The sequence below is a fragment of the Manacus vitellinus genome, unplaced genomic scaffold, assembly GCF_001715985.3.
Source record: "Manacus vitellinus isolate BGI_N305 unplaced genomic scaffold, ASM171598v3 scaffold_4_pilon, whole genome shotgun sequence".
NCBI classification, from domain to species: Eukaryota; Metazoa; Chordata; class Aves; order Passeriformes; family Pipridae; genus Manacus; species Manacus vitellinus.
In genome coordinates this window covers 6,281,334-6,293,783 of record NW_021940604.1, presented here as the reverse complement: position 1 = coordinate 6,293,783, position 12,450 = coordinate 6,281,334, and the positions used below count along the sequence as shown (strand labels likewise).

The 12,450-nt window shown below is 39.1% G+C and overlaps 1 protein-coding gene across 9 annotated transcripts in view; it reads right to left on the bottom strand.

Annotated features, from left to right (window-relative positions):
• The window catches only part of ARID1B (AT-rich interaction domain 1B), a 291,114-nt gene that overhangs the window by 37,387 nt on the left and 241,277 nt on the right, over positions 1-12,450 (bottom strand). For 5 of the 9 annotated variants that reach the window (XM_029962870.1, XM_029962869.1, XM_029962863.1 and 2 more), the window contains one exon: positions 4,200-4,345. In XM_029962870.1, coding sequence (XP_029818730.1) covers positions 4,200-4,345 — 146 coding nt within the window. Of the gene's footprint in view, positions 1-4,193; positions 4,346-12,450 lie in introns of all 9 variants that reach the window. The other 4 variants (XM_029962868.1, XM_029962861.1, XM_029962864.1 and 1 more) reach the window with 1 other exon arrangement.

The following is a 12,450-nucleotide window of genomic DNA, read 5'->3' as shown; positions in this document are numbered from 1 at the left end:
AAAAAGCAAAAGCAAAAGCAGTGAATTTGTGACTGTGGAGTTGCAAAAGGATCCCCATTTCTTTTATGCCCACAGAGAAAGTGGAAGAGGGATAAGAGCATTGCCTGATGTCCTGCCAGGAATAACCGTTGGCCTCTGGGGAAAAGCACAGTACCAGGGGACCTTATCTGAAAGGGATGAGATGGTCACCAGGCATCTCAGTTATACACCTCCTTTCTGCTGACCAAGTCTTGTCCCAGAGATGACAAGTACAAGCAGTTTGGGACACAGGCATCTCTATGCCAGGAACTGACTTGACTTACAGTCAAACAGTGCCTATGGGATCAAGGTCATCACTTGTTTGGCATATAGGTGATGGGACACTACAGCTGTTACCAACTACTGACAACCTCCAGAAAGTTTATCTAAATGTGCATTAATAGCTCCTATGAAGATATGAATTAGAGTAAAACAAATAGTGCAATAAATGGAGGTTTCCATTCTTCCGAAAAATGCAACTAAGCTGCAAAATGGAGAAAATAAAGTTTCTAAAAAATACTTCACATGCATAAATATGATTGCTTTTCCTATCAGAGGTTAATCCAAATAAATATGAAGTCAAATATATATAATAAGCTAAGTATTTTTAATGTTATTTCAAAGAACATCCTTTTAATTCCTTTCATGCAAATAATTTTTCCTAGAACTTCATGTTTTATGTAAAATATTACAATGTTAAAAATTAATTGGTAATAATAATATCCAAAAAAAGGAAGGTTTCAGTAGGACAGAGGTAGTGAAATTATGAAAGGATCCTTGTGGCAGTAAGGAGATTAATGCCTTCTTATTGGTTTGTTCACCTCCAGAGGTAGCAGAGATTGTGAATGCCAGTTTCTGTGCAAGAACAATACCAAAATCTGTGAGATCCAAACTCCATATTGCTTTGTTTTAAAAATAATTTTCACTAGAATTAACAAGGCTCACAGCATGAAATTATTTTATTTCTTTTGGAATTTGTAACTTTCTTGTTTATTAGATGCATTTTTAAAGCTGGAATTTGAAAGATAGGGGGAAAAATCTAAAATATATATGGGAAATGTGAACTCACATAATAAAAGGACAGTGGAGGTTATACAATTTTTCTGAATGGCAGCTTGTTCCATAATTGTGAAGGGATTCTGGCACCATTTTTTATTGCTATGGATGGGATACTCTATCAGAAGAATCTGCCTTTCATCTCATAATTTCTGTGTTCCTAAGCTGCTCTACATCAGCAGAAGCTGGTGATCTGCTGTTTGATCCACAGTCACTGTTAAAGTACCAGTATGTGTAATTGCAGCATGATTTTCCTTTCAACTGTGATATTAATTAATAAATAAAGGGAAAAAAAAGACTCAGCTGGTAATAAGGAGTTATAAATCCTACTAAAAATGGGTGGCAAGACCAGTGTTGGACATAGTTGTACCAAAGCTCCAACACCATATGAAAACAATTCCATCACTATCAGCAATCTTCCTCTGTTTTAGAGTAAGTGCATTTGATTAAAACAAATGTATACAGAACCCACCTTCCTCCCTCAGGAGGCAACACAACTTCACTGTCTGAAACCCAGTCAACCAAGAAACTAACTTCTCCCTACTGCTTACCTTAGGTTTTCATTGGCCTCTAACTGAAAGCACAATTGTTCATGCTCAGTGTATACAAGCAAGTTAACTAATGCCCACATTTAACTCCATCAGCAGCCACTCAGTTGTATTTGGTTTAGGCCCTACACATTGACTGAACACTGGTTTATCCGACAGATGTGTGACTTTACGAAGTGCGGTGGGGAGGAAGGGGAAGCTGTAGAGTCAGATAGCTGAAGTGATCTTCACGTCACAGGAAATACTGTTTTCAAGCCCATAAGTAGGTATCACCTATAAGTTTTCCACCTCATCAAATGCAGCACCAGAGCTGACCCTGAAGTGCTCTCTCAGTTCAAGGCATTATCATTTTAAGAACTGTATTTACACTTGCCTTAAGCTCAGACTTTCATTTTTTTGACCCAAGCGGAAGGATGGGGATAAGGGGAAATTAAGTATTCACACTGCATTTGTCCTCTGCAGTGTATTCACACCTAATTTTCTCTTTTTGGTGTTGTGTGTGTCCGTCTCCTCCCCAACACCATCTCTCCTGGAGGCTGGCTCCATAAAGCATTCTAGATGCGTGTCTGCTCCCAGACTAAAAGAGGTGCACTGAACTCCTTTACTTCATCTCATTCTTACTTTCCATTGGGTAATCTCTGAATTAATAAAACTGGAACAAAAGAAAACCTCACAAATGCACTGGCAGAAAAAACCTTGATAAATGTTTAAATTATTCAAAATCCAATATTTCAGAATGCATAACACAATAAAAAGAGTATGACTACCCCATACAAAAGACTGCTAGGATAAATGGTCTTGCATTGAACAGATTTCCACTGTATGAAATAACAAATGGCTGAATTATCTGAACAAAAAAACCCTCTGTGAATCTTCCTTTAAACTGGTTATTCCGTAGGAATATATAAATCTTCTTAGGCAGGGCACTCTGCCATCTGTTTGCTGTTGGTTATTTTTGCAGCTCTGGGGGCCAACGGAAAAGGGGAAAAAATTACTTCTGCTAATAGCAAAACAAAATTTATAGCACAGTTTCAATGCTCAGAAGTAATTTTATTTCAGCAAGCCAGACAAAACACATAACTACACAAACAGAACATAATATTACCTGGGACAGCTCTGGTGGGGGAAAAGCAAGCTATTATCTAATGGTCTTTTCAACAGCTTGTCCCTCTTCATCAGATGGTGCAGTGTGCTGTCTGGACTAACCAATGGCTTCCAAAAAAGCCTTTTTTTTTTTTTTTTTTACTCTTACTGATTAGAAGCTTCCTTTCTGTTTCTTCTGCTCACTAAAACAGTAAGATAATATTTTTGAAATATGAGACACTGCTAAGTGTCTCAGGAGTTCCTATGTAGAGGAAAGAAACTCTCTGGACATACTAGACGCTAGCATCTCACAGTGGCCATTTTCTTCTCAAGAAGCAGAAACACATAAAATTGACAGGAAGGAAACACAGGGGAAGAGGCAAAGGATGAAGAAATTAAACAGGCTAAGAAGAGTAGAGAAAAAGATACCAACAAACAGGTTCTTGGTAAGACACAATTCAGGTAGTAAGGCATTTCTAAAGAAATAGACAAAAGTAAAAACAAAAACAACCAAGAAACAACATCATATTACCTTAGCACAACCTATTCAGCTTTCACAAAAACTTTAAAAACCCCAACATTTCAAAAAAGGATAATGTAATCAGTAAAGCAGGCACAGAAACTCCATGACTGGAATAAGTATTTGGGAGGATCCACTTCAAGGTCATTGAAACTTCATCCAAACACACCCCAATCAAAGAATTGATCTTTACTGAAGTATTATCTTGATGGAGGATAATTGTTAGGAGTTCAAGATGAATACGGACCATAAAGCATATTTGTGCAGAACTACATTCACTTGCCTTCAAAGTCATACACAAAGCTGCAAGCAATTCTAAACTCATAAGTCATGATATGAAAGATAAATCCAATCGCTACATTGAATATGCTTTTTTTTTTGCAAAAGGAAGTTATAATTAAATTTTATATAATGATATTTAAAGACGTAAATGAGGAAAACCCTATATGAATTTTGTAAACAGTGAATATGGTCTATGTTTTCTGAACAGAGTAATTATGTTAAGTGCTCAACTTTCAGCATCTTCAAGTCAGAGCAGGTGCACATCTCTTTTTTTTAAATTACTACCACATTAAATATCTGAAATTGCAACCTTAGGAAGTAAGACACTGAAAAGCAATAGCAGCCTCTTAGATGAGGTTATTCTCCTTCCCTCTCTTGCAGTCACATACACAGAAATATACATATACTTGCTGGTCAACACCTACATCAAACTGAGTCCGAGTGTTGCTGGAACTGTTCAAAACACTCTACTCATCTATGTGCTGTGCAAAAGGACTTAATGAAAAATGTATGAGTTACACTTTTACAAAAAAAAAAAAAAGTGAGCACCTTAGCTTAGTTTTGAATCACTCCAAACCACCCGAGAGGGGTGAATTAAATGAAGAAGGTTGTTCCTCTGCCACCAGTCCAGGGCTGATGCTGCTAAGACAATTTATGGAGGAAGGTCACTGCTGAAAGTTACTCACCATTACCTGTTGAACTGTTCACCATGTTAGGTGCCATGCTGTAAGGAGGAGCCTGCGGGTTCATCAAGCCAGAGCTGTTGTTCATCGGCTGAGTGTAGGGGGAGCTGGATCCCATAATACCACTCTGATTCATGGCAGGAAAATTGCCTTGCCTAGGAGAAGAAAGCACACATACAATGTCTCATTACGTACCTCATTGCTGAAGATGCTGTGGTTTGTCACAGAGTACAGCTCCTATTGTTTGCAAATAGCTAAGGAGAAAGCACGCAATTAATTCACTTTACCAATATAGGGAGCTTTGAATTAGTCTTGAACAAGTTAGATATATCTGAGACAGAACTGGAGTGAAGACTATTCAAGAGAGGTATACAGTGTCTTTATAAGCCACTACCAATCAGCAGAAAAATACAACTCAGATTATTTACCTATAGTAGACAGCAATGTGATTAGGAGTCAAAATTAGAACCTAGCATTGGCATGAAAAAAAAATCCAGTGAATTGCCATTTGACCATGTAATAGCAATCTTTACCTGTCATAGCTTAACAAACAGTGAAATGACCAGAAGAAAAATGGGTACCACAGACTCAGTTTCTGATTTCTATATCTGTTGTTATTGCACTGAACACAGTGTTCATTTGTACATGCCATCTATGTCCAATCTTTCATAATACACTTTGTTGAAACAATAAACCTCAGTAGAACTATTTTGCTTTTGAATATTAACCACATATTTGTATAATGCTTTTATAACTGAGACTTACATTTATCTGAAAAACTGGTGTAAATTAAGCCCTTACATAATTCTCCACATGTTCAGATCTTCAGACTAAATATTTTTAAGGACTAAAAATCATATCCTTTTAAGTTCTTAAAAGTATTTAAGTATGCTTGGTACTTGATTTATCAAATTCTATAGATTAACTGAGGCACAAGGAAGAAAATAGTCCAATCCAAGTAAGCTGAAAAGCCCAATGTAACGCAGGATTCAACTTAAAAAATAACCTTTTATTCTTTTAATCCATCAAACAATTATCTACCTTTTCTTAGTATAGCTGAAGGCAGCACATATTACAATATTTATAGGGGTAAGGCTCATACATATAAAATCATATATATAAATAAAACCCCATGCAAAAATATACTTACTTGTATATTCATAGACTACACAGGAAATCCAAAACTCAGACCTATTTCTTCAGTGTACCCCCTGTAAATTTATGCTGTTTTTCTAAATAAAAGAAACAAGAAAGCAACCACCCCTTTACATAGCTTTAGTACCTGTCAGCTTTTATTTCCTTACAAAAAACGAAGCATTTAATGCTATTCTACGGGCAGGGAAAGCTGCATGTCCTGATAGCAAGATAGAAGTTTTGGTATAAATTCTACTTTTAATTACTATTCAGTATTCAAACAAAAAAGACAACACCTAAACCAAGAACCCTCAGTAACTTCAGTGGCTTTTTGTCTCTTGAAACTCATAGCAGATTCTTAATGCAATCGGTAGGAATAGATTTCTTTTTTAGGAGGTACAGGAGAAAGACCATTAAAGCACTATTTGGCCTAATTTTTCTTGACACATTGTGAATTTCTTCAGAGGAAAAGAGAACGTGTTATCTAAATAAAGCATCTTTTTCCAAGTCAGTTTTGTCCTTTGCTCTCTGAAGACAAACTTTTCTCACTCTTGCAAAGAGGCAAAGGCTTTCTTTTGATATGAAGGAGACAACTGCCATACAATGTCATTTCCCTGATGAAGCTTGCAAGGAGAAGTGGAGGGAAAAGATTTAAAATGCACGGTGGTGCAATGCTCCAAGGGAAAATTACAAAGGGAAAGGAGAAGAGCAGAACCATTTGGCAACAACTTTAAAAGATTTCAGTCATACAATCAAGCTTTTCTTATGTAAATACTGTATCTCAAACATCCCCACCCCCCTTTTTTAGCTGAAAATTGCTGTATTTCAACAAATGCAGTTAACTGAAAAATTCTTTCTATGCTGGATAAGCAAGATCCTTTCTGTTACTGGATAAAGTTACTAGCGAAGATGAAAAAATGTGCAAGTTTACTTTTACACTTTAAAATAGAAGTAATAGATTTTGAGATGTTCTTTTATGGAGTAAGGCTAGGATTCTGGAAAAGGCAAGTCTCTACAGGTATCTATCTCTTCGATACCCTTCTTTTGCTTTAAAAATACACAGGAGATACACACCTTGCAGGTAAGCAGAAATCGGTCCTTGCCTACTAATATTTCAATACTATTACTTTCTATAGCATGCATATCTTCTAAGCTGTGGGGTTGTTCGTTGTCTTAAATTGAGGTACAACCTATTTCATGTTACCTAGTATGGACATCAATCTCAACTGTAGCTCACAAAAGCATACTGCTGTACAACAGCTTTAAATCAAAAAGTAGGAAACTGTTTCCAGTTTAGACAGAAAGCAGAAATTAAATAAAAAGAATACACTAGCTTCAGCCAGGACAGCAAGAAAACAACTGAAGTCTAAAAAAATTGCTTCTGTACCCAGAAGGACCTGAATGGTAGAACCTAATTCTGAAATTTCATCTGGCAAGGCAATAACTATTCCTTTCATCCTCCCATGTAACGCCACACTTGGAACGGACACAGCTCTCCATCTCTGGAAAGAGGCCAGCAAGTGAAAAGACTCAGCACCATCCCTGGCAGGACTTTGTCCTTCCCCAGCCCCCTATCAAAGCACTGCCCTCAGTACGCATGAGCAAATTCAGTAACGCTGAAAGGACATCCTGTAAGAGTAAACGTTATTTTATCTGAGACTGGGTGCAGTGAGCAGTACAGAGCTCCTCCACATATTATTTTGCTCTATGATGGCTTGGAATGGAAAGTTTCTTTAGGGAGAAATAATCAGGTATTACTTCGGCCTTTAATTCTCACTCCACAGTGGGCGTCCTTTGAGTAAAGACTGCCGACTGTGACAAATTGTGCTGCATCAGTGCTATAATATGAAGTGGAGTCCATTAAGAACTGAGCTGAGATCACCAAACTCATTTTGATTAACCTCCAGGTCACTAAACACTTATAAATATGTTACACAGCAGCTGCTAAACATATTTATATATGCTTAAGGTCACAGCATCATCTGTTGGTTGTTGGACTTAAGTCAAAAATCTTATGTTTCCTTCTGTGCTGCTTTTAGTAAAGGCATATCCAACATACTGTTTAAGAAGTAGATATCTCAAAGCATAGTACTAGACTCTTTCCTACATCTCCCAATTCTCTCCTCCATTCTTCTGTATCACTAAATAAAAATCAAGTATTTTAAAAACAGTCTGGTGTACACGTAGTGACATCTAATGGCAAAAATTCAACTGACCGGCTATGAATTCTACAGCAGAACAAATGCAGTTAAGTATACAATTTTACAATATTTGCCACACAAACACAAAGGGCTGGGTTGCTTAGGGATGATGTAATTAGGAATAATAGGAAGAAACTAAGAAAAGAAGCACTTATGTTGAATATAATGAAAAGATGCCTTCACAGTGTGATGCAGTTACCCACCAAGGGAATGAAGGAAACTCCAGTACTCGACACTTCTACACACAGGCAACACATTACGAAATGTACTGGTTAGACAAATCCTGCATTGCATATGAACTAGACAACTAGAAGACAATATTGTGATCTCAGATTATGTATTTTTCCCCATTTAGAGGAAAAAGCAGCCAAGTCAATACAAAGTTAGGATTATGCTATCAATTTAAACACAATATCTAAGCCTACACATTTCTTTTTTCTGCTCTACTGCTACAAGTAGATTTTCAAGAATTCAGCAAATGGAAGAGATTAAAAGTGGGAATGGGGGAATCTACTTGCTTTCTGTGGTTTATTTACTCTGTTGACAATTTAGCAAGGCACAGCACTTGCATAATACCAGAGCCAGATGTTACGCTTGAGGAAAGGGCTGCCACCTCAGGGGATCTAGGCAGGCTGGAGGAATGTGCTGACAGGAACCTTATGAAATTCAACAGGGACAAGTGCAAGGTCCTGCACCTGGGAAGGATGAGCCCTTTGCAGTGGTGCCAGCTGGGACTTGACCACAGGGAAGAAGCTTTGCGGAAAAGTCCCTAGGCGTCTTTGCAGACAGAGCTGAGCGTGAGCCAGCAGACTGCCCTGGTAGAGGTGCAGAGCTGGGAGATGTAAGCAACTGGTCATCCCTTCCTTCCTCAGCACTCATTAGCCTCTATCTAGAGTATCCTGTCCGGTTTTAGATCCTCCAGTAAAGAAAAGATGATGATAAACCGGAGTAAGTTTAGCAGAGGACCCCTTAGATGGTCAGGGCTTGAGCACTCATCCTGGAGGGGCTGAAGCAGGACTGTTCAGCTTGGGGCAGAAAGAGCTGTCAACAGGAGCCTACAGCAGTCCCCTAGCATCTAAAATGTAGTTAGTAAGAAGATGAAGCTGGGCTTTTCACAGTGCGGCACAGTGGGAGGACTAGGCACACTGGGCAAGAGTTAAAACACTTCAAGTTCAGACTGGATGCAAGGAAAACATTTTCCCCATGAAAACAGTCAGAAATTAGATCTAGTGGCCCAGAGGGATTGGGAAATCTCTTTCCTTGGAAGTTTTGAAGACCCAACAGGATAAATCCATGAGCTCTAAGCTGTGCCTGATGAGAAAAAGGTTGGACTACAGACCTCTTGAGGTTCCTTCCAGCTTGAATGATCCTATGATCCTAGCCTGTCAGCTTCATTGTGCTGCTGATAGCCTGGTGTACTACTGGGTCCAAAATACAACCGATCAAATTCAAAACATTTCCTTTTAAGAAGGTCCTGTTCTGCTCTTTTGTTTTCCTTCATTTGCAATCTACCCAAAGCTTAATCTGTACTTAATTCTCTTTTCTCTGCAAACAAGTAGCATCAGATCTAATTGTGTCTTCTGAGCTAACGCAGAAGTCTGTGTTTTTAAAAAGAGATGTCATGCAAGATCTGGTCATCGTTAAAAAGCCAAACAAAGAAATTGTAAGGAAGAACAGCAGTGACAATACAAAGGAGCACATGAGTGATCACAGCTGCCGAGCAATGTCTCTTATACGGAGATGTCTTTCTTTCACTGGACCTGAAATCCACAGTACCTTCACGTGTTGTCTCCGACTGCTACACAGCAGTCACTCTACAAGCTCTTGCACTTCATAGTTGCTGATATATGACTTAGTACCTTCTCAGTGTTGTCACCTGATGCAAGATTTTTACTGTCATCTTCCTCTCTCCTTATTGAACAGATATGAATTAACTACAAAACTGAGTTTAGAGGCAGGTGTGGTTTAGCTGTGGACAGCAACAGAACTGCATTATGTTTCTCAGCAGGACAAGAAATTAAGACACAACTTCTCATATGGAAATATGTCAAAGCTTAGGTTTTGGCTGTGTGCAGAGGGATCAAGTTCTAGAACTTTCTGTGGATTTCCTGAGTCATCTGACATTTTGTGCTTTCCTCTCAATCTGCAACACTGGAGCAAAGCCCTTCCTGCTACCAGAAAAAACCATCCAGCTTCTATAATGAGCCCTGTGGCAGCTTGAGCACAGCAAGCAAGTCCAGCATGGAAACACGTAGGAAACAGAAGGGTTCAGAGGTAGAGAGTCTAGAAGGGATGGAGGTGAGGAGAGTTTGGGGCAGAAAAGATGGAAATGAAGGAGACAGTAGACGGAAATTAAGAATTAAAAATGGTTGGGAGCATCCTCATTAGGTGCCAAAGGTTTTTACACACAGGAGGATGATGGGTGCTCAGGAGAAGGGAGATGAAACAGAGATGGGGGAAGAAGAGGGAGGAACATACAGAATACTGCTACTCCCAGGGTAAACACAGGTTTAGGTCCCTCTAGCACAAGTGGAACCTCTCAGCCAGATATGCCTGAAGGAAGGAAGGGATACACAGGGAAGCTTCAAAGCAGGGTGCTACAAGAGATGTGCCTTCCCACAGCTCCTCAGCTCATGCACCCTGCCATGAGGTAGGGCCAGGCTCTGAGGCGGCCACTCTGGCCAAAAGCTGGGTGAGTCCCCGTCCAACAGCGTGGCACAGTGGGGCAATGCTGAAGGAGTTACAAGGATGAGAGCTGGGATGGGGCACACAGCCCAGGCAGGTAAGAGGTGGTATTGAGTTACACTGTGCATATCCTAGTGGTCACAAACTTGCATCAGTTGTTAGTTAGGCACTTCTGCACTGTGCTTCTCAACACTTGCCACAGTACTCACGTAATGTAGGGATTTCTCCCAGTTATCCTGCCCTAGGCACTGGATCTGAAAAATTATCCTGTTACTGTGACCTGGCCACCTGAGCAATTGGCTGGTGAAAAAAAATGGCCCACAAGTTTGCCATTTCTGCTCCAGATCTTTAACCTACATCAGTTTTGCAGCAAATGCACTGCAGCACCTCAGGGGAGTAATTTGTGTAAACATTTTAAAAGGAACATTTTTTCTTTTAATGCTGACACACTGCTAAGGTGGCTACTTGATTACAAACTGTGAAAATGACTGAGTTAGGCTGCACTCACAAATCACAGTGTACTGACCAAATTGCCCTGTGCTTATCTGTGCCAGGTCTGCAGCATGACAATATTTCCTCTCTCTTTTAAATGTCAAAGTATGATTTGGGTGGTTGTTATTTAAACACACTGACCTGCACAATAACCAGAAGTACTTTATTTAAATCTATCTTGAGCTGGGACTAGCCTTAAGCGCTTATAATCTGTCACACTTTGACACCAAATGGGTTATTATAATGAGAGTAATTCAGAAGTGAGACCTGTGAATGCTTTCTCCCTGGAGAATTTACACATAAACATGTGCAGGCAGATACATATGCTCTTTTGTTATAGATTTTCCTTCTTGCTACATTATGGGCTCCCTTGGAGAAATGAAACCATTTCTGTCATCAGGGGATATGGGAGAACTGAAGGAGGAAGAATAGAGCAAGGGAAAATAAACCGCAACATTGCTTACTTTGCTGGAAGTTCACTGGCGCATCAGCTCTGTTAGCAAAGGCCAAGATACACAAAACTTGAATATTGGCTTCAGCAGCTCTAAAATGGCATTGAAGGCAGTTCCCATGTGAATAAACCAAACAAATTTAGGATCATTACATGTTAAAGTGAAGTATCCTCTTCTAGTTAGCTGTTACTATCAGTGTACTAGCCTGGACTTACATGTTCTCTCCTCTGTTCAGTGGGGAAGCTTGCCAATCAAAATAACATTTTAGAAAAGCAACCATAAAAGCTGGTGACATGAAAGGTGTTAGGTCTGCCACAAGATTTTTTCTGGATTTCGGGGTAAAAGGAAAAAGAAAATTTTACAGTTGTGCATGTGTATGTGCATGAAAAGGGGAAGCCAAAGCTCTGAAATCCACTGACATTGACAAAGCACTGGGAAACATAAATGAAAAAGCATCCAGATTTGTTCTGAGGTGTGTGTGTGTGTATGTATGTCTGCTGACATCAGGCACACAGAACCAACGCAAAACTGTTCTTCTCAACAACCAAACCTAACTGGCAATGCTAAAATAGGAATAATTTTCTAGCATCATAATTATGTGATAGTGCAAAACGCCTTGTAATCCACTGCAGTCTGAGTACACTGCCTGTTTTCTTCGTCTGGCTGATCTAAAGATTATTGTGCAAGACACTTTTTGAAAGAATAACAGAAATAGCCTTTCTACATATATTATTTTTCCTCTGATTACACAAATACTTGCGCCTTTAGCATCATTACCATTACTTAGACTTTGCTAATAAACAACTGAGGGAGGAGAAACTTAAAAATTAGTTGTTCCTACCACACTGATTCGATGCTGAACCGCTAAGAAAAGCAGTCACTAAAACTTATTGTTTGTTTACAAACTATTGTCATCACATTAACCCTTTTTCCAGTGAAAACATCTGCCCAGTGGGCTACCTACTTGCTAGTCATTTAAAGCCCAACAAAATACAGGAATGCCACACCACATCAAACACGGGAAGAGCAACATAAGAGGCACACGTAATTCACGAGTAATGATGCTAATAACAACACAACTACATAACATTTGCACAGCTGAATGCATGTTGAGATCAGAATAAATCTCCCTATCCCATTTTACAGAGAACAAAAACTGAGGAAGAGATCCAAGATTAATAATGGTCTAAAATATGGCCAGAAGAATAATAAAGTGGTTGAATACAGTGAGAAAAATATAGCATAAGCCTGCAAAAAAAAAAATCCTTAACTTCATTTGATCCTAATGACAGAAAG